General features: G+C 34.5%; 1 protein-coding gene across 23 annotated transcripts in view; it reads left to right on the plus strand.

Moving 5' to 3' along the window:
- C2CD5 (C2 calcium dependent domain containing 5) overlaps positions 1–23358 on the plus strand; it is a 96726-nt gene that overhangs the window by 43901 nt on the left and 29467 nt on the right. For all 23 annotated transcript variants that reach the window (XM_055280386.2, XM_055280395.2, XM_055280385.2 and 20 more), the window contains 5 exons: positions 8266–8380; positions 11359–11454; positions 16690–16881; positions 18850–19036; positions 23111–23275. In XM_055280386.2, the coding sequence (XP_055136361.2) occupies positions 8266–8380; positions 11359–11454; positions 16690–16881; positions 18850–19036; positions 23111–23275 (755 nt within the window). The remainder of the gene's footprint in view (positions 1–8265; positions 8381–11358; positions 11455–16689; positions 16882–18849; positions 19037–23110; positions 23276–23358) is intronic.

The following is a 23358-nucleotide window of genomic DNA, read 5'->3' on the forward strand; positions in this document are numbered from 1 at the left end:
TTACCAGCCTGCTGTCATTGATTAGAATTAAAATGATCATTTGTTAGTGTAATATTTTATAATTGGTTTTTAGTGAGAAATTGAAAAATACTTTGCTAGGTCGATTTCTTAAGAAATTTTAAAACATAGGCAGATTAGTGTAGTGGAAAGATATATAGAAAAAGGACATTGAGAGCATATTGACATTAATAATATAAGGAACTGAAATCTTGTCAGGACAAAGATGTTTAGGGTGAGATGTGTGTTGGTCAAATGATAGAACAATCTTGGAAATGGAGATGGCAATAATTAAATCTTATAGACATAGTAAGGGCATTGTCCCACGTAAGCAGAATTACGGTTTGGCAAAGAAAAACATGGTTGAGGAAGCAGTATATCTTGCCATCATTTAAAATAATGTCAGGTAGGAAGTGTATGAAGAAAAAAGGTAGATATAAGTTATAGAATGTTAAAAGAACATAAATGATGACACCTCATAGTATGCTTTTGATTAATTAGAATCTTTCTGGTAAGACTTAGTATATCTTCAGAAACAACTGATTTTCATACTTGTTTAGGAAAAATAACTTGATATTTCTGAAGAAAAATTTGATATAGGTAAATATATGCAAATCATTTATGTATTCTCTGTAGATTGAGAATATTTAGCCATTGCCCTCCTATGTAGAAAATCAAGAACTAACCATGTTAGGAAAAGAATTGTTGATACCATTTTTATTAGGGCTAGAATTGCTCATTCACACTGTATTTCCTGGCTGCTTTGTACCATGTATTATATGAAGCATCATCATTTTAATAACAGACTTCCAAGAGAAAAGAAAAATATATACCACCATATTAAATATACTTATTAATTATTAGACATTCTTATTTCAGAAACATTAAAATATGGAAAGATATAGGAAAATGTTATTATACAGTAATGTATCAAATATGACAGATCATGCATGCAAGCTTATATCAGAATTTATTTTGTGCCACGCAATTTGCTAGGTGCTAGGGTGGAAAGATTGCCAGTCCCCCTGCCTTCATGAAGCTCATATTCTTGGAGGATAGACAGACATTAAATAATTTACTGTGTGGTATGGTGTGATACAAGATAAAGAGTTAAAGAAGAAGGCTTGATTAACTCTGTATGAGAGAAACTTATATAAGTGGTAATTCTTGAGTTCAGATTTGAAGGATAGATGGGAGAATCACATAGATTTGTATTTCAGTGTTTTTGGACCCACGTTTATACATACTTTGAGTGTGGTTCTGAAACTTCTAGCATTTACAAAACAATGTCCTAGCCAGTACTCATTTGATGATGTTTACATAGTTACTTCATGCTTACTAGGTTGCTTGCCACAGAGTACAAAATATCTTGTTTAGTTTACCTTTTTTTTTTCTGTCTCCTTTTCTCCTGCTTTGCCGCCTTAGTTTGTGTTAACTACAGCGTTAGAATTTTTTTTTTTGGAGATGGAATCTTGCTCTGTCGCCCAGGCTGGAGTTCAGTGGCATGATCTCAGCTCACTGCAACCTCCGCCTCCCAAGTTCAAGTGATTTTCATGCCTCAGCCTCCCAAGTAGCTGGGATTACAGGCATGTGCCATCATGCCTGGCTAATTAGTTTTTGGTAGAGATGGGGTTTCACCATGTTGGCCAGGCTGATCTCGAACTTCTGACCTCAAGTGATCCATCTGCCTCAGCCTCCCAAAGTGCGGGGATTACAGGCGTGAGCCACCACACCCAGCCCTAGAAATGTTTTTATTTTTAAAATGTTTTATTTTTAAAATGTTACCTTTACTTATCATGCTGCTTATGTTTCTGGCTTGGTAACAGACTTTGAGAAAGGCCAGACAGGTGAGTGTTGCTGCTAGGAAGGAGAATGCAGCATTTACAAATCTTATATGTGACATTCTAGGATTGGAAGTGCATAAGAATAAGGGTAGCCCATGCTCACATTTGCATTAGATCATTGACTATAGGGTGGAGAATGGGCTTAAAGGCAATAAGACTAGAGACAGGGAGACCAGTTAGCAGACTGTGTGGTAGCCTTGGCTACATAGGTGACCTAGGTTTTGGTAGTGACAGGAGAGCTACACTGATCAAGAACTTACTACATGCTACGTACTCTTTTAAGTGCTTTATAATAGTAGGCCATTTAATCCTCAAAACAGATCTCTGAGGTCGACTCTAATCCTGTTTTGTAGGTGAGCAAAGTGAAACAGTAGTTTTCCAAAGGTGAATAGTTAGAAAGTGGCTAAGCCACAATTTGTACCTGAGTACTCTGGCTTCAGAACCTAAACTCGTAACTATAAATTAACGAGATATTTTGAGCATAATAACAGCAGGACCTAGTAACTAGTGAAATGTGGCAAATGAAGCAGGCTCTTGTCTGCTTTCAAGACAATAGAAAGAAAGGGGAATTATCCCACATACCTACAGTTCTAAAATTATACTTAGCAATTGAGCTCTACCCTTCGGAAACTCAAGTTTATTTGAACTCAAGTTCATTTTTCAAATGAGTATGATCTTTTATTTTTTTTTCTCTTGAGTTACCACTAGAAGTATTTCTGAGTAGCTCACATACGTAATTTTTAAATCAGTGATGATCTTGATAGTTGCGGATAATTTGCTATTTTTTCCTCTGTAGAGATTGCATGTCAGCTTAGATTTTTTTTCAGGAAGTGGCAAGAAGAAGTAAAGTAGTTATATAGCATGGTATCAAAATGTAATTATTTATTAGTGGGAGATAGTTTCCGGACATAGACAAAATTTGTGAGTTGATATTTTAAGTCCTGAGTTAGTAAAACAAGTTGTTTAACACTGGATAGCCTTTTGTTTGTTTTTGAGAATATTTTTTTTAAAAGGGTTTTTAAACAAATTTTATTTTAGATAGATTATAGATCTTAGGACATATTATACTTAAGTTTTTCTCAGTCATAAACTTTTACTAGTGATAAGGCAAGCTTTGGATTAATGGTTCAAAATTAGAAAATATTAGTCTTTTTTGTTAGCCATCAGAATTATAGTTGTTTAGAAAATTCATTTAGTTTAGGAGCAAAAGTGAGTAGTTATGTCCTATAAAAATAAGTATAATTACTTTATAAAATATTTAATGGTAACAAAATGTGGGTCAGCTGATTATATAGGGATATATTTATAGAATGTACAGCTCAGTCTGCTCATCTGAATGAATTTTTTTGTTTTTTTAGTTTAAGTTTCAATTCAGTTAAGTTTTTATTCAGTAGATGTTTGTGAAGTGCCTACCATGTGTTGCACACTGTGTTGGGTACTGGGAACATAATTGTTAAGCCAGGCAGACATCCTGTACACACCCAGTCTAGAGTAATTCTTACACTAGTTTGGTGTGTGCATACGTGTGTATTAGTTAAATGCAGATAGGTGGCAGGCTTTCTTGGAACTTTAATTTTACTGATAGTCTCAGCAATTATCATTTTCTCTGAGAGATACTTATGAGCAGATGTGCAAACTATACCTAAAGTACTTATACAGCGTTTGGTTTTCAGTATTTTAATAAGGTTTTCAGGAAGTAGATAAATAAGAGTTCAAGATGCAAGATAGCATAAACACAGCATGTGTGATATGTGAGCTTTTCTATATTACCAGTAATTTTAGAGTAATGAAAATCCAGTTACATTTGTGTGTGTGTGTGTGTGTGTGTATGTATGTGTGTGCATGCATGTGTGTAGTGAAATTTCACAATTATGGAGTAGATTACACATTTGACTTTCTAAATTTACAGATAGTAAAGAATCCAGTTTGGTCCAACATGGATTCTATCTTAGTTTCATCCTAACATCCCAAATGACTAGGTCTTGACGTTTGCTCTGTGTTTGCATATGACTTCATCTGTAATGAGAATCTTGAGAATCTTCTTCCTAGTCTACTGATCCCCACCCAGTTTGAGGTTATATACTCCTTTGAACCTGAACTGTCTAATTTCTTTTTCATTAGGGGGAATTTATCTTCTTCAAGAGGTTAGCAGTTGGAATGTTACTTTCAGGTATTTGGGAATATAGCTTTTTATACTGTCCGTTAACATGATAGATTATCATTGTATTAACCTTTATTTGATCCAACCTAACATTTTATCTCCTTTTGTTGATTTATAAATTAGATTGAATAAGTGTCCATTTTTAAAATAATTTTTATTGATACATAATATTTGTTTATATTTATGGGGTACATGTTTTATTTTGTTACATGCATAGAATAAGTAATGATCAAATCAGGGTATTTGGGGTGTCCATCACCTTGAGTATTTATCATTTCTAAGTGTTGGGAACATTTCAGGTTCTCTCTTGTAGCTGTTTTGAAACATACAGTACAGTGTTGGTAACTATAGTCACTCTGCTTTAAAATATTAGAATAATTTCTTTTTTCTTTTAACCATATTACAAGAATCTGCAAGGCAGAGTTATTCTCTCCCAGAGCTATATAAAAATGAACTGAACTTAACATTTCAGGTAGTCGGTGTTTCTTAGTTGCCAAGTGTATGATAGCCTAAAATCTCAAAGAGGTTGAGTTTAATAAGAGCATATTATGTTGAGTTGTTCACATTGTTATTTTCTGAGATATAAACTGCCATTTTAGTATTTTAGCAGTTTCACCTGAACTTCAGAAACAAAATGTTAAAAAGATGGCAAGATATTGAGCTGTGGCCGTGCTCTAGGAGTGTAACATAGTAAAAATTAATGAATTCTGATGTAACCTAAGTGTGCTGACATTAACCCTAAAAGAGACATCAGTGAGGACTGATTTAGAGCTCAGTTCATGCCTGCAATTAAAAGGATATATTAAAAGATTTGTGATATTATCTACAAAGAGTTTTGACCCATAGAAGAAGAACATAAAATAGTATAAAATATAACTTGTATATTAAACTTATATATAAAATATATAATTTGTATATAAAATACATTAAATATATTAATTTGTATATAATTAAATTTTAAATTTTCCTAAAATAATAACTTTTATAATGATAAATAATTCTATAGATTATCAGAAGAAACATGGTGTTTAAGGTGAAGAGGTTTAACATCTTTGAAATATTTATTAAATGTTTATTAAATGACCTCACATCTCAGCTGTATATCCTTCAGATAACTAAATTGTATCATTTCACGTGTGGCATATATAGTTGCCACAAAATTTTAAGCCAGACTGTGTTTGCTTTTACGTTAGTATAGTATCCTCAATTTTATACTTTTTAGGATGAATAAAATAATTCCAATTCATTAGTATGTTTCTTATAGGAAAACACAATACATTCCTATAAGGCTGTAGTTACCAGTTTTTAAACCTTAAACATTCTATTATAGGGATTAAATACTGTGATCTCTCTGAATTTTTATTGGTAATAGGATAGGCTGAATCATTATTACTGCTTGAAGATTCTCTAGCTCATGTCTGGCATGAGTATAAAATAAGCTTTGAAGATAAATTTAACTTTTCTTTACTGTTAAACAAATTAATCTTAATTTTGTTTTAATTAAATGCCCCCTAAATTTAGTAGCCAAAAATTTTTCCTTTAGTCTTTTGCTTACAGTTGTAGATAATTGTTAATATAATTACCAGTTTGTGATTAAGTGCTCCCTACTGTATGCTTGCCTTGCTTTCACCTAGAATCTAGGGCCATTACTTTCTTGTAACCATTTCAGTGAGCTGCCATAGTTTTCAGTCTGTACTGTCACCTGATCCAAGCATGCGCCAAAATATCCACTGTTTCTGGCTCCTGTATGCTGAATCTGCTTTGCAAACCCTTCGTTCTTTGAGCTTTTGCTTTAGCTGAAAACCAAATTTAAGAAGTTTTCTGGAGTGTAGACATATGCCATTTGCTTCCTTAGCTCCCATGTTATGTAACTCTTTAGCTTTGTATTAAACTTGTAAATACTTATTAAATACAATAATGGCATCTCCATGTGCAATTGTGTGGCTCATGTGTTAAAATAAAGGCTGCTTGTGAATTTGTCAGAAGAATATGAATGCTCCACTTGCGCTGCATTCAGCTTTTTTTTTTGTTCGTTTGTTTTTTGAATCAGCCACTTATTCTTTCATAGTGTTTGGTTTAATTATTTGATTATTTTATGTGTTATACTAAGGTAAGTTTAATGTAAATGAACTTTGTATTCTATGTGGTATCTCATAGGAATTGTTATAACATACTTTCCCATTTAGACATGATGGCGTTGTAAAAATAAATATATGTAGAACTTAAGTAGCTTCTTCCATTTTTTATTAATTTTTAAAACACTGTTTATGGATTACTTTCTGTAAAATTCATTTTTAAAACAGTAAAGCTACCATGTATTACTTGTGGTACAGATGTAGGCAAACCCAATGTGAGAAAAATCTTATAAAAACATAGTACATAATTATTTGCTTTAGAAAATAATATTTTAAACTTCTAGAATGGTTTAAAAAGTAAACAGTAGGTTTTATTAGTGAGTTTAAGAAAAGTTAGAATTTTATTTCATGCAGTTTTTTGGGAAAATAGGTATTTTCTAAACTGAGATACATTTCTATAATTATTTGTGACAATTATTTTCTCAGAATCATAGTAATTTAATAGATTAGAGCAACCACTTGAATAATAGTTCATCTTATGATAGAAAAATTCTCTTTTAGGAAAGGATGATGTTAAATGGATGTTTAGATTGGTCTGTAAGTGTGTATGTCTTAGAAGAAAAAGAGAGTATGGATTTGGAAGTGTATTTTTGCTGTTATTATATACATTTCATTTGGGAATATGAAGAAATTCTTTAACACAAGTAGTATTTGTGTAAAATAGGTTCACTTAATTTTTCACACATTTCTTAATTTATAACATTGATTGCTAATACCATATTGTAGTCTTTTCTATTTCTCTTCCTTATTTTATCTTGTACTTTGATGTTTTTCTCAGTTTCCTGAATTCTGCATTTCTTTCTTCTGAAAGAAAGTTTTAAGGTAGCTTTGTCTTGGAACCAAAACTTTAATTCAAGAACTGGCTGGCATCATTTGTAGTTCTGGCTTTTATCTCCTTATTTCTCCCTTTTGCTGATCCTCCTCCCTGTGGAGGAAACAAAAATTTCATCATAGGAATGTGAGCTATAACACGCCTCTTAACCTTTCTTTACTTTGCTGTCTTCACTATTTTACTAGTGAGTATAATTCTACTTATTCTACTAATTTTGAAAAACATATTTTGAAAATTGGATATATACTGCAATTCAAAAATAGAAACTTTGGATTTTTTGGTTTTTAGATTTAATAGTGTCTTTTATATGGAAAAATTACAATGAGAGCTTAGGATTCTATCTAGAGTTGATTTTTTTTTTTTCTATCTCAAGTTATTCCCAAATGAGAATTGGCCACAAAAAGAAATAAATTATAATATGCTAATTATAGACTTTCTGTTTTTGACACATTGTACATAAAAAGTTACTATAATTTGCATCTGCTGTCACCAGTAGTTTGCAGCTAAATGCAAGTGATTAGGAAGTATGTATGACAGATGCTCCATTTATAGTGCTCCATTACAAGCAATGTTGGACTTCTCTGGTAATAAAATACAATTATGTGATTCTAAATGATTTTAAAAAATTACAGACCAATATATGGAGTGTTATATCTGAAATTTTTCCTTATATACATTACCAAATTATTTGTGCTAATTTTTTAAGTGTGTTTGCTTTCTTTCTTTTTTTTTTTTTAATTAGTCTCTAATTTCTTACATTTTGCCTAAAGACCCACATCTCTGTAGAAGGATGGCTTACAGATGGCCTTCTCTCTTTTAACATTGACAAATCTTTGCCTTGGAAAGAACCCATAATATAGTGAGTTATAAAACATAGGTACCAAGAAATGAAATCAGAATTAAAGTTAAATTTATGGATATAACACATAAGGTGTTCACTCAGTGAGGTGAGATGTAAAATATTCTCTTAGTCTAATTCAAAAATTCTAATCATAGCTAAGATTAGAATTTGGAAACTCTGGGTCTACATTTAAAATTATATCTAATCATATATTCCTATAGCTATCTCTTAAAGTAATAAAGCAAATACAGATAGGTGGTTTGTTTTCCAGCAATCAAGTTTAAAAGGTTAAATCTAATGCCTTTTGAGAAGTAGCATTTTAAAGATGGGAAGTTTAAAAATCCATTATAGAATAAAACTTCTTTACTTCCCATAGTATGTTTATTTTAAACATTTCATGTTCATATATATAATGTGCTATTGAGTAATAAACTGATTTAAAATTTATTTTTCAGATGAACCAGAAACTCGAGATGCATGGTGGGCAGAAATCAGACAAGAAATAAAATCACATGCTAAAGCATTAGGCTGTCATGCTGTAGTGGGCTACAGTGAATCAACTAGCATCTGGTAAATGATAATAACAACTTGATTTTCTAGACACTAATTTAGAATGCCATCTGAAAGGGGAAAAGCTTTACGCAAATAAAAGAAAAGAGAATAGCGAAGTGTTCAGGAGCATGGGCCTTGGAGTACATTAGATTAAGGCTTATATGCCGTCTTTGCCAATTAATGACTGTGTAACTTTGAGAAAGTTATTTAACTCTTCTGAGCCTCAATTTGTACATTAAAATGGAGATAATACCATAGATCAATTAATCATTTACATCAGTGATTAAATGAGAATATAATACTGGCACACAGCAAATATTAACTCTAGGCTTCCTTTACTATAGTATGTAACTGTATTAACTTCTTCCGCTGGAACCTTTGGAACCCTTGATCTGCTGTAAACGAATTGCCGTGTGTCTTTAAAGTTTGTCCATAAACTCATTCTGCCTCCTTTTACCTACTGTAATGTAACTTTTCTTGCTAACAAATCATTCTTCCTAATACTGACAAATTAGGAAGGGGCTTTCTTACTCTTGGTTCTCAATTCCTTTTTCTCCTTCCCTTCATTTGAACAATCTCCTCCTTTAAAGTACATGGCACTCTACTGTTCCATTATCTACTTCCAAAGCATTCGTCTGCCTTTCTTAGTTCTCTGCTCTCTTGTCCAGTTACATATGATTATGTTCATTCTAGCAGCTGGCATTATAGTTTCTTATTCTCAAGTCCTCTGACCCCACTTAACTTTCAACCATGTTTTGGACCTCAGTATCACTTGAAACTGTTCCGCCTTAACATTTTGAAACTATAAAATTTTACTCTCAGATCACAACTTAACGTTTTTCTACCAATATCATTTGCTCTTTTATATCTAGTTTGTTTTGACCCTTACCTTAACCAGTTGTTTTCTCAGATCATTACTTAGTTTCTGGCTTTTCTTGTTCTTTTGCCATCCTCGAACCCTACTTTCAGCCCCTTCAAAAGTTTACAATTGATATCATCTAGAAACTGTTTAACCTTCTGCTATCTTATTTTTCTACCATCTATTCTTAGATAAGTCTTACTGTTAGATCCTCTGCTCTTGTGGTGATCCTTATTGTTAGGGAAAAATAATTAAACTGTCGTAAATGTGGGCATTACAGAGCCATATTATTTAATCTTCTGTGGGCTTTTCTTTTCCTTTGCAGGTGATGTGTTATACTCCTGGACTGTTTATTCCCATAGTAGCTGTTCTACTCTTGTTAACTACTAACTTTGTCAAGCTTACCTTGCCTTATTCCCTGGTTGTCTTGCCACATTGATGGATTTAATGTCATAAACTTTGAGGCCTTAGAGAAATGTTTTTTTACGTTGGTTTTTTTTTTTTTTTCTTGAGATAAGAGTTTCACTCTTTCACTCAGGCTGGAGTGCAATGGTGTGATTTTGGCTCACTGCAACCTCCACCTCCTGGGTTCAAGTGATTCTCCCACCTTAGCCTCCTTAGTAGCTGGGATTACAGGTGCCCGCCTTCCTGTCTGGCTAATTGTCTTATTTTTAGTAGAGATGGGGTTTCGCCATGTTGGTCAGGCTGGTCTCGAACTCCTGACCTTGTGATCTGCCCGCCTCGGCCTCCCAAAATGCTGGGATTACAGGCGTAAGCCACCACACCCAGCCAGAGATACGGTTTTAGAAGACATAGTTCTTGGTATCACATTTACATTCTACTGGATAATTATGATGTAAAATAAATTTTAAGATTGAGATATAGGATGCTTTGGGATCCTAGAGGGCTGAAAGCTCAAAGTAGAATCAGAAGAAAATGTCAGTGAAGTAACTGATGCTTGAGTTGGATTTTGGGGGATGAATATGAATTACATAAATAAAAAGAAGAGGCATAAGAAGAGGTTTCAAAGCTTACAAGATGCATTCAACGCTTAAAAGAGTAGCAAAAAAAGGCCACATAGTGTAGACTCAGGACGGCTGATGATAGGTCACAGATGGAGGAGTCTGCAAATGAGTTCAGTTAATTTACCTAGAAGTTTGAGTTCATCTGACAGATGTCTTCTGACAGAGGTCCTTTCTAGATCTCAAAAACATCCATGTATTTAAATTTTTACTAATCTTTTCTGTTCCAGCCTATGCTACTTTCTGTTACTGGATTAAACTCTCTGAAATGCACTTCTGCTCTTACAACTTCTGATTTGAAGACATCAGTGGTTTCATGTTATTCCTTCTGACATCCTTAATTCCTACCTACACTTTAAGCCTGGTCTCCCTTTATTTTATTTACAGTTGAAGTGACTGTTCCTTCCTTGTTCTCTTTGGCTTCTGTTTTATTTTATTTCTGGGTTTTATTTATACCTGGTTTTCAGCAGTTCATCCCTAGGTTGCTACTTTTCTCATTTGTTTAGGTGATCTCATTCAATAATTATGTTGATTAATTTTTTAGCTTTCAAATTGGGTGACATGTAATTTAAAAATTATTTTGAATATCAGTTTTCTGTTATATGATGATGTAGTTTAAACTTCATTTAGTATGTTTTGTGTATTGTTTCAGAAACCTTTAAAATGATTTAAATTTAGATTAAGCTATATAAATCACCTATATAGTTGTGCTTTTAGAATAATTTTAATAAAACTTCATATACATTTAAAGAGTACTTTAATATAATTTCAGTGATTAATGCTAGATTCAGCAATACAATTTATTGCTACTTATATTTTGAAACATTCATTCTTTCAGCCTTGCAATATTTTAAATGAAGTTATTGTCTTTAATATTAATACTTTTATCTTTTTTCAATTTTTAATTTATGAAGAATTCTTGCCCTCCATTCAAATAAAGTTACTTCTGTTTTCTAGACTAGGTTTAGGAGGTAAACCTCATAAATATTATTTAATATTTAGTAGAGTCTAACTTGAACTTAAATTGTCACTGTTATAATTATTTTGATATTTAGCATTTTCCAAAGTTACACTGTCTGAAAAATGTTAACTTGTTTGTGTTTTTTCCTTTATAGTGAAGAGGTCTGCATTTTATCTGCATCTGGCACAGCGGCTGTACTGAATCCTAGATTTCTGCAGGATGGCACCGTGGAAGGCTGTTTGGAACAGAGGTTGTCATGGCAGCCTGGCTTCTTTTCTATAAGGGCAGAAAAGGGAGAGGTCGACTTTTTTTCTCAGAGTTGGGGTAATTCTTCTCCGTAGGGTGGCTTACAGTGGTACATTGTAGAAATCAGGACCAAGCACTTCACTAATTTTTAACTAACCACAGTAACAGAGGAGTATTGGATTCTGCACTATATGGCACACATTATTGTTTAGTGTCTTGATAAGTGACATGTATTATTACCAGTTGAAGAATTTCAAGTGTCCATTTTTTTTTGCTTTGTCATGATATAGAAATAATCTTTGGATTTTTCTCTTCCTTTCATTTCCCTGTGTCTCACCTCCAAAAACAGAAAGAGGTTATGAAACAATTTTTATAAAAACAATTCTTAATTTACAAAATAGTAAAAGTACTGCATTTTATCAAGATTATCTGTAGATATAATATATATGGTCCTTCCGTGTCCATAGGGAATTGATTCCAGGACCCCTTGCAGATACCAAAACCTGTAGATGCTCAAGTCCCTTATATAAAATGGTATAGTATTTGCATGTAACCTATGCACATTCTCCCCTATACTTTAAATAATCTCTACATTATTTATAATACCTGATATAATACCTGTTCGTCATTTCATTTTCATGGATTCAGTGTAATGCTGAGCACGTGGCAAATTCAAGTTTTGCTTTTTGGAATTTTGTGGGATTTCTTATTGTTTTCCTATATTCAACCTGTGATTGGTTGAATCCATATATGCCAAACCCATGGATATGGAAGGGTGACTGTATATTTAAATATATATATACACATATATATAAACTATTAGTTTGGTACTGGAGTCTACCTGGATAATACAGATTTTAATTACCCCTTATGCCACAGTGTGCCTATTTACTTCCCCCCTCCCCAGTATTAATATATTAAGTATATATTAAGAAAGGAAGCAAAGGCCAAGTGCGGTGGCTCACGCCTGTAATCCTAGCACTTTGTGAGGCTGGGGTGGGTGGACCACTTGAGGTCAGGAGTTTGAGACCAGCCTGGCCAACATGGTGAAACCCCGTCTCCACTAAAAATACAAAAATTAGCCTGGTATGATGGTAGGCGCCTGTAATCCCAGCTACTCAGGAGGCTGAGGCAGGAGAATTGATTGCTTGAGCCTGGGAGGTGGAGGTTGCAGTGAGCCAAGATGGCACCACTGTTCTCTAACCTGGGCAACAGAGTGAGACTCGATCTTAAAAAAAAAAAAAAAAAAAAAAAAAAGATAGTAAAAAAATTCTGTATCTTGTCAAGTTTAGTATAAACTTGCAAGCATTTATAACTAAGATATTCTAGTTCTGGTATTCACTAGAGGAACTTGGTCAGTTTCTTTTGTCAGTATTAAAATGGATATTGACTATTATAAATTCCAGAGCCTTAAGGGTCATTGTAAATAGGAAAGTGAAGGTGGGGCATTTTGAAGCACACTAAATAATTAGAATATTCTATTGAGAAAGCTCTCTTTGTCAGTGAGTTGTACCAGTGATACAATATAGTTCTTACACGTCTGTAGATTTCATTCTTAAGTTGATAGGAAGCCTAATTTAATAAATGACCTTTTTCATGTAGCTTGGTTTTTTTCTGTATTGTGGCTTGGATGAATACAGTACATTCCCTTATATAGTAGTTCAATGCAATAGGTGCCACCCCTAGCTGTTAAAAAAACAAAAGAAAAAACAAGGAAAATGTCTTTTCTTTCTGCTGTAAAATTATTATTGCTTATTAGAAAAAATTTGGAGAGTTCCTATATCAAATGATGCTAGATTGCCATCCTTTTCAAATCCTTATATGCTTTGTAAGATTTCCTACGTCTTGCCTTGAAGTCAGCTGTTATTTTTCATGCTAATTCACTATGCTGCCTATAGAAATTCTTATCCTCATCTGTTTGCTATTTTTTTTTTATTATACTTTAAGTTTTAGGGTACATGTGCACAACGTGCAGCTTTGTTACATATGTATACATGTGCCATGTTGATGTGCTGCACCCACTAACTCATCATTTAACATTAGGTATATCTCCTAATGCTATCCCTCCCCCCTCCTCCTACCCCATAACAGGCCCCGGTGTGTGATGTTCCCCTTCCTGTGTCCATGTGTTCTCATTGTTCAATTCCCACCTATGAGTGAGAACATGTGGTATTTGGTTTTCTGTCCTTGAGATAGTTTGCTGAGAATGATGGTTTCCAGTTTCATCCATGTCCCTACAAAGGACATGAACTCATCATTTTTTATGGCTGTGTAGTATTCCATGGTGTATATGTGCCACATTTTCTTAATCCAGTCTATCACTGTTGGACATTTGGATTGGTTCCAAGTCTTTGCTATTGTGAATAGTGCCACAATAAACATACGTGTGCATGTGTCTTTATAGCAGCATGATTTATAATCCTTTGAGTATATACCCAGTAATGGGATGGCTGGGTCAAATAGTATTTCTAGTTCTAGATTCCTGAGGAATCACCACACTGATTTCCACAATGGTTGAACTAGTTTACAGTCCCACCAACAGTGTAAAAGTGTTCCTATTTCTCCACATCCTCTCCAGCACCTGTTGTTTCCTGACTTTTTAATGATCACCATTCTAACTGGTGTGAGATGGTGTCTCATCGTGGTTTTGATTTGCATTTCTCTGATGGCCGGTGATGATGAGCATTTCTTCATGTGTCTTTTGGCTGCATAAATGTCTTCTTTTGAGAAATGTCTGTTCATATCCTTTGCCCACTTTTTGATGGGGTTGTTTTTTTCTTGTAAATTTAAGTTTTTTGTAGATTCTGGATATTAGTCCTTTGTCAGATGAGTAGATTGCAAAAATTTTCTCCCATTCTGTAGGTTGCCTGTTCACTCTGATGGTGGTTTCTTTTGCTGTGCAGAAGCTCTTTAGTTTCATTAGATCCCATTTGTCAATTTTGGCTTTTGTTGCCATTGCTTTTGGTGTTTTACACATGAAGTCCTTGCCCATGCCTATGTCCTGAATGGTATTGCCTAGGTTTTCTTCTAGGGTTTTTATGGTTTTAGGTCTAACATGTAAGTCTTTAATCCATCTTGAATTAATTTTTGTATAAGGTGTAAGGAAGGGATCCAGTTTCAGCTTTCTACATATGGCTAGCCAGTTTTCCCAGCACCATTTATTAAATAGGGAATCCTTTCCCCTTTTCTTGTTTTTGTCAGGTTTGTCAAAGATCAGATGGTTGTAGATGTGTGGCATTATTTCTGAGGGCTCTGTTGTCTCTATATCACAATATTGAGTAATAATTGCCATTCACGAGATAATTCTGCAGTTTAAGAAAGGCTTAAATTTTGCATCTTTTTCTTACACTACACACTCTAGTTCTACCAACATTCTTGGCATTTCCTTAAAATATCATTTAAGAAATATTCTATTAAAAACAATAAATTAAATGAGCTTCTGTCTTTAAACCAAACTGTTAGTGATTCTAAAATCATCAGCCATTCATTTGTATAGGATGTTAGAGAGCAGATGTTTAATTATATTGAGTATTTTCCTGAAAGAAAAATAAAATAACCTAAATGCACAGGTTATACCTGTGGTTGGAAAAATGCAACGTGCCAGTCCTCAGCAGTTGTATTTATTTGAAGTCATGACTGATAGCTAATGCCTTGTCTTGGCTTATAAGAAGTTGGTTTAAAATGAATTCATTAGTTTTCCCTTATGTAGAAATGCTGGTTCTGCTAATGCTCTGGCACTGATACGGGGAAAGGAAACAATGTGGACTAGGATTAAAGCTTCACCTCTAGACTTTTCTGAACAAACTAGAGTGCAGGTCAGTCAGGAACCAACGATACGAGAGCAGTGTAGTAGCTGGGAATGAGTGACCACAGTGAACTGGCCGAAGTAGAGCTGTCCCTTAAGCAAAAGCTTCATCGTGTGCTTTGCAGTGTTTTTTTTTCCCATTCAAGCCTGGTTTTAAAAAGACAGGATAAGTAGCAGATCAAAACTAGGGATCCTAAGTACAGGAATTCTCACTGTATTAAGTAACCTATCCCGTAGAGAAATTTGAATATAAGATGTGTATTAGGAAAACCAGGACTTAACAGGACTTAAGTGTAATCACTTTGGTTGTTTTAAAAATGTTTTGATAGCTATCTGCATTTGACTCATATGCTTAGTTGCAAAGTACTTGTTTTCTTCATTAAACTTTTAAAATGAATGAAAAAAAATTTGGAGAATGTAGGAGAGTAGAAGAAAGATTCTTTATGATCTCACTATTCAGGGATAATCCCTGTGTACATTTCATATTTCAAATGGTTTCATAAATTTTAATACTTTTATTTTTATGCCTTATGTATACCACTAATATTGAAATTCGTGTGAGCTGTTTAGTTAAAAATCGCTTCAGTTTTCATCCTTTTGTACCCCCTTATAACACATTGGCTTTGGATTCAAACAAACTGAAATTCAAACATGAGGCCTGCTACTTAGTGCTTAGTATGACTTTATGAAATAGATGTTTTGGTTTTTCAAAAAAGTTAAAACTATCATAAGAAATTAGAAGTCTTAGAGTATGCCTGTTTTTGACTTACTATTTTTCTTTTTTAATACTTTTTTACATTAAATCAAAAAATTATTACACTTGGATTTTTTTTTAATTTTTGGGGGTACCTAGTAGCTGTATATATTTATAGGGTACATGAAAATGTACAGTTAAATTATCAATTATAGTCACCCTGTTGTGCTATCAAACGCTAAGTCTTATTCATTCTTTCTATTTTTTTTTGTACCCATTAGCCATCCCCACCTTCCCTCCAGCCTGCCACTACCCTTCCCAGCCTCTGGTAACCAAAATATTTTTTTCTTTGGGAATTTTTTTTGTGGTTATATTTGTCAGCCAGTGGGAAAATGTCATCATTATCCTATAACCATTTTTTTAAAATGTTGTATCCCAGAGAAAAAACTTTGGGGTGATAGTGGTGTTTGTCAGGTGGTAAGTCATCAAACAAATAAATTGGTGGAAAATGACTTTGCAATTGATAAGTCTTTTCTCTCATAGGAAAAATGTATGGTTCTGATTTCATGGTCGTTTTTAATTCTTGTCAGTCTTAGTGGTACTTTTGTAGCCTACAGTGGTAGAAGTTGGATAGTTCATATACAAGTACTGTGTATGTAAGATCAGTTACATAATTATTTTTGAAAAAATTTGTACATTTTTAAAGAATGTCTTATTTTTTTCTTAATCTATTTATATAGGCTTGAAGAAAATTTGCCTACACGTTGTGGATTTTGCCATATACCATATGATGAACTGAATATGCCATTTCCGGCTCATCTCACATATTGCTATAACTGCAGGAAACAAAAAGTTCCTGATGTTCTGTTTACAACTATAGACCTCCCAACAGATGCAACAGTTATTGGAAAAGGTTGTCTTATTCAAGCAAGGTATGTTTGTGAAAACAGCATTTGGTGTCCCTGAAAAAGTATGAGACAGGGAGCCATAAACCTATTTTCAAGTGTCAGCTTTACTGTTTCCTACCTGTTTGATCCTGCACAAACTGGACAATTCTATTGGAACTTTGTATTTTATTGCATGTAAAAAAAAAAAAACCCTTTGTGTAAAACTCAAATAAGTTTGTATACAAAAGCAGTTTTTAACTTTAAATTTTATACAAATATTTTTCATTTTGGGAATTATTAACCTGCCAAAGGCTAGGGATGTGACTAAGTATAGATTGCTTCAATGACATTCAATATGTAACACGTTTTAGAAGTTGACTCTCTTTTTTTCTTTTAAAGAATAGTGCCATGAAGTGTTTCTTTTACTGCTTTAATTAGCTGGTAAGAGTTCCTTTTAAAATGCACTGGAGTAGGAAATCCTAATTGGGGAACTCATGACAACACCTGCCAGGTTACCAAATCCATCAGGTACTTCTTTCCTCATCTTAGTTCTGACATCTCAGCAATAGTGACACCATTAATTATTTTCACATTGAAATTCCTTTGACTTCATGATGCTACACCTTCTATGTTTTCCTACCTTTGTGTGTAATTTTCAGCCTCCTTGATGACTTCTCATTTCTTGATCCTTGAGAGCCATGGGTTTGGACCCTCTGCCTAAAGCTCTCTCCCTAGTTGAACTCATCAACTTACATAGATTTATATGCTATCTATGTGTCTGTGACTCCCAAATTTATAACTCTAGTCCGGAACTTTCTTTTGAGCTTTAGACTCATACCTGTCTACTTCATACCCCATTTTGATAACCGTAGGCATCTCATACTCGTTCCACATTGAACTGCTGATTTTCTTCACTTTTCTTATTAGCCTTTTCTGTTTTAATGAATGGTACCTTTATCCAGTTCTTCATGCCAAATTTGGTATTCTTTGGCACTATCCTCTTACCAACCTCCGCACATCAAATTTATTACAAAGACCATTGATTTTTCTTCTAAAATGTATTTCTAATCCATCTATTTTTTCCCTCTTGAATCTTAGACCTTCCATTTGGGATTGTTTTCCTTTTGCCTTAAGTGTACACTTTAGTGTTTCTTTTGATGGGTCTGCTGGTGGTGAACTATTTTTTTTTTGTCTGTCTGAAAAATGTGTTTATTTTACTTTTATCTTTAAAAAATATTTTGGGCTGGCAGCTGTTTCTTTACAGCACATTGAACTACTCTTTCACCACTGTCTTCTGGCTTTCATTGCTACTGTTGAGAAATAATCTATTAGTCTAATTACTGTCCCTTTGAATGTAGCCTATGTGGCACGAAGTAGATGCTCAAGTGACTTTTGTATTGTTTTAATGAGTAACATTTTCTTCTGCTTTCCATTTATATTGAACACATGCAGTTATAAAACCTAAGATTTTAAATGATATTCTCTAGTGATTTTGGTCATTATTTCATTTTTAGAGATTTTGAGATTTTTTATTTTTGTTTATTGAAATATGATTCTTTAAAATATTTAATTTTTGTGGGTAAACAGGTGTATATATTTATAGGGTACATGAGATACTTTGATACAGGCATGCAATGCATAATAATCACATCATGGAAGATGGGGTATCCATCCCCTCAAGCATTTATCCTTTGTGTTAGAAACAGTCCTGTTACACTCTTTTAGTTATTTTAACTTGTGCAATTAAATTATTATTGGCTGTAGGCACCCTGTCGTGCTATCAAATACCAGGTCGTATTCATTCTTTCTGTTTTTTTCTACCCGTTATGAAAGAGGATTTTTAGTGCAAGTTTATACAATGACAAAAAGCAGAAAAGATTGTTGATATAACTCAGTAAGTCCATTAGAAACAAGTAAATGTTTTATTCAGCACACTTTTAGCAAGTTTTAAAAATTGGACATTTTTAAAAGTGGTACCAAGAATACTGTTCACTGACTTATTTTCCTTTACAGATTATGTCGCTTAAAAAAGAAAGCACAGGCAGAAGCAAATGCTACAGCTATCAGTAATCTCTTGCCATTTATGGAATATGAAGTGCATACTCAGCTAATGAATAAACTAAAACTCAAAGGAATGAATGCTTTGTTTGGACTAAGAATTCAGATCACAGTGGGTGAAAATATGTTGATGGGCTTAGCGGTAAGTCTAAATGTTTTTGGTTTTGTTTTATGATTTCCTTAATTATAGTAGATTCTATTTTATGTGATTCAAAGAGCCTTTTCAAAGGCTTATCTAAAGACTTTGACATTAAGACCTTTATGGGATGAGCACATTTTAAGAAGTGAAAAATCTGGTGATAGGTTTTCACATATTTTAAAGGGACTGTGATCGTAACTTTAATAATTCTATTTCTAAAAATTATCATTTGTTGCTTGCTTAATAAGTTGGCCACAGTTTTTCTGGACTTTATTATTGTTTACATATTGCTAAAACAGGGTTCCTCCATCTCACTACTAGGGCAGGATACCTCTGTTGCAGGGAACTGAATTGTGCATTGTAGGACGCTTAGCAGCATCCATGGCAATTCCCCACTATAAGCTAGTGGCATCCCCCTAGTTGTGACAAACAAGAATGTTTTCAGAAATTGCCAAATGTCCCTTGGTGGGTGGAGCAAAATTACCCCAGGATGTGGATTAATCTTTAGTTTTGATGGAGAAGATAAAGCAAAATGTGAGACCCTATTGGACAGACAATTAAACTTTATCATAAATGTGCACCTGTGGCCAGTGGTAGACTGTGTAATAAAATACAGGTGTTTCTGGCCAGGTGCGTTGGCTCACACCCATAATTCCAACACTTTGGGCGGCTGAGGTGGGAGGATCACTTGATCCCAGAAGTTAGACCAGCCTGAGTGAGACCACTGTCTGTATAAAAAGAAAAAAAACTAAAAATTAACCAGGTGTGCTGGCAGGAAGCTTAAGTGGGAGGATTAATTGAGTCCGGGAGGTTGAGGCTGCAGTGAACCCTGATCACATCGCTGCATTCCCACCGAGGCCACAGAGTGAGACTCTGTCTCAAAAAAAAAAAAAAAAAAAAAAAAGGTGTGTTTCTTAAGTGCTGATGAAATATGAGACAAGAAAAACCTGTGTCTCAGCTTAATGTTCATTTTGGCTTGTTAGCAAATAAATTCTGACTGGAAAGATGTTAATGAGGAAAGCCAGTGCTGCTTCTATAAGTAGTGTAGGACTCAGAGAACCAGGTGCCAGCAAAAACTGTATTGATCATACGGAATCTGATGAACCACGTTTATGGAAATTCTCTCATTTTCTAGGTACTTTGCTAACTAGCATTTTGTCTATGTTATTGGCAGTTTTCAAATTTGAATTCTCTTGCCATCTTTCTGAGAATGCATAGACATTTAATTTTAAGAAATTTATAGAATTTGACTTTTTTGTCTCTATACATTTGTAGGTCAAATGCACATTTGTTTCCTGTTTCATCTTTCTATAAGAGCAAATATGTAAAGTTTTGTATGTAGAGGATAATTGTATGATGATGATAAACTAATTAGGTATTACAGTTTTCTAATAACAGAAATTTGTAACAATTAGGTAACTTGGTTCATATTAAAATATTTGATACTTAGGCTGGGCATGGTGACTCATGCCTGTAATCCCAGCACTTTGAGAGGCTGAGGTGGGCAGATGGCTCAAGTGCAGGAGTCTGAGACCAGTCTGGGCAACAAGGTGAAACCCAATCTCTACTAAAAATACAAAAATTACCCAGGCGTGGCAGCTTGTGCCTGTAGTCTCAGCAACTTGGGAGGCTGAGGTGGGAGAATCAGCTGAGCCTGGGAGCTTGAGGCTGCAGTGAGCTGTGATCGTGCCACTGCACTCCAGCCTGGCTGGCAGAGCGAGAAACCCTGTCTTAAAAAAAAAAAATTATTTTATACTTAGAGTAACTTGGGGAAAAGTGGTTATTTTAATTCAGTGGTCTAAAAGTTTGTATGCTTAGTGAGGACATTACATAAATTTATAATTCGTGCTTGATGCAAGACTATAATGATTGGTGGGTGCCTATGCATGTCAATTAAGAGCTGGATTCAAATTGAGGGGTTTAAAAACATTTTGCTAGCTATAACGAACATTTTTGATGGTTGAGCCCCAGGAAACTAGTTTATGACACTGATGTAATTCAAGACTTGCCTCAAATACTGCTTTTCTGATTCATACTAATCTTTTCTTTCCTTCTTGATCACTAGTGCTATTAACTACCACTGTTTGACATTTCATCTTTGTGCTTTGTTATAGTTTGTGCACTTAAATCCTAAGTTCTCAAGAGTAGCTTCTTTATTAGGTGATCTCTGATGAGTGCCGACTAGGTGTCTGGCACTGTGCTATTCTAGAAGGAATGTGATATTATCTTCACTTTACAGGAGGAGAAAATTTGTGCTGTGATAGATTGAGACTGTAAAGTGATGTGGTTACATGTGTTAGAAATGGATTTCAAGTCAGGCCTCTCTGATGCCAGAGTCTGTGTTCTCAGCCATTGAGGGCTGTTGCTTCGTTAATGAGTGGAGCTAAAACACATTAGAGGTTGTGTACTAAGGCTTCATATGGCATGGAGAAGGGGGGTTCCCTGGTTGAGTATTAGAGATTGGGTCATGTATACAGTGATGGACACTAATGAACAAACCAAGAGTAAGCACTCTTGAGGAACAATTTTATCTACTGTGCAGACTTTTTCATCAATCCCTTTTTAGGATTGGTGTTCACCAAATTGGCAGTTGATTAATTTAAAAAAGAATAATAACACATATCTAGAGTTAAAAGAATTCTTTTCTCTTTCCCATTCCACCCCTTTGATGTTAACACTGATGTTTATACTTCTATTTTTTTTTGCTTTGCTTATATTAGCATATTTACACATAAGTGCACACAAGGATATATATAAATGTTACCTTGTTTTATATTTCCCATAATAGTTTTCCAGTACTAATGAAATGTAGTACTGTTTCAGAGTCATATATTAAATAATAATTTAATTAGACATTTAAAATTAATCTGTATCAAATAAACATTTTTCTCTGCTAATTAGGAAGGTAGGGCAATATAGTGAAATGCGTTTGGGTTTTGGAGTGAGAAACACTCAGTTCAAATCGTTTGTCCACATTTACCACCTTGGCTTGAGTAAGTTCCTTGTCCTTTCTGAATTTCAGTCTCTTGCCTTGCATAAGTTTCCTCTTTACTTTTGCCACCTTTAAAGATAGAGTGTCTGCTCATTCATGAAAAATTTATTTTTTAGCAACCTTTAATTTTTTTTTTTTGCTATTTTTAATTCTAATTTTTTTTTTTTAAATTATGAGGTAGGTCCGGGCCCAGTGGCTCACGCCCATAATCCCAGCACTTTAGGAGGCCAAGGCAGGCGGATCAGTTGAGGTCAGGAGTTGGATACCAGCCTGGCCAACATGGTGAAAACCCATCTCTACTAAAAATACAAAAATTAGCTGAGTGTGGTGGTGGGCATCTGTAATCCTAGCTACTCAGGAGGCTGAGGCAGAAGAATCGCTTGAACCCAGGAGTTGGAGGTTGCAGTGAGCCAAGATCACGCCACTACACTCCAGCCTGGGCGAAAGAGTGGGACGTTGTCTCAAAAAAAAAAAAAAAAAAATTGTGAGGTAGAAACATAAAAAATATAATTGGATATGCAGTGAAAAGTAAATCCCCATTTCAAAACTGTCTCCCGCCTACCCAGGGTCCTCCCCAAAAGAAACCAATGCTTGTTACCAGTTGTTTTTGTGTGTCTTTCCAGAGATGTCCTATGTATACCCTGATGCTGATTATATTCTTCCTAATGGGCAAAGACCACATTCTTGGTTTTTTTTTTCCCCTTTTTTCTTTTTGTGAGACAGAGTCTTGCTCTGTTGCCCAGGCTGGAGTGCAGAGGCATGATCCTGACTCCCTGCAACCTCCGCCTCCCGGGTTCAAGTGATTGTCCTGCCTCACCCTCCTGAGTAGCAGGGATTACGGGCACACACCACTACACCTGGCTAATTTTTGTATTTTTAGTAGAGACGGGGTTTCACCTTGTTGGACAGGCTGGTCTCAAACTCCTGACCTCAAGTGATCTGCCCGCCTCAGCCTCCCAAAGTACTGGGATTACAGGTGTGAGCCACTGCACTCAGCTGTTGACCACATTCTTAAATATGAAAACTTAAGGACTGTTATTCTGTAGATATTTTTTTCTGATTATTTCCCCATTATTTTTTATAAGTCTGCCACAGGTGTATATTTAGCAGCTTTACCAACTCCTGGTGGTATTCAGATTGCTGGGAAGACTCCTAATGATGGCTCATATGAACAACACATCTCTCATATGCAGAAGAAGATAAATGACACAATTGCTAAAAACAAAGAGTTATATGAAATCAATCCTCCAGTAAGTAAAACAAACCTACATTGTGAATGTATCAGTTATTGTTTATTAGTATATTTTTAGGTTATCTTATTGAGGACACAAGA

This window comes from Symphalangus syndactylus, chromosome 5 (assembly GCF_028878055.3).
Source record: "Symphalangus syndactylus isolate Jambi chromosome 5, NHGRI_mSymSyn1-v2.1_pri, whole genome shotgun sequence".
Classification (NCBI taxonomy): Eukaryota; Metazoa; Chordata; class Mammalia; order Primates; family Hylobatidae; genus Symphalangus; species Symphalangus syndactylus.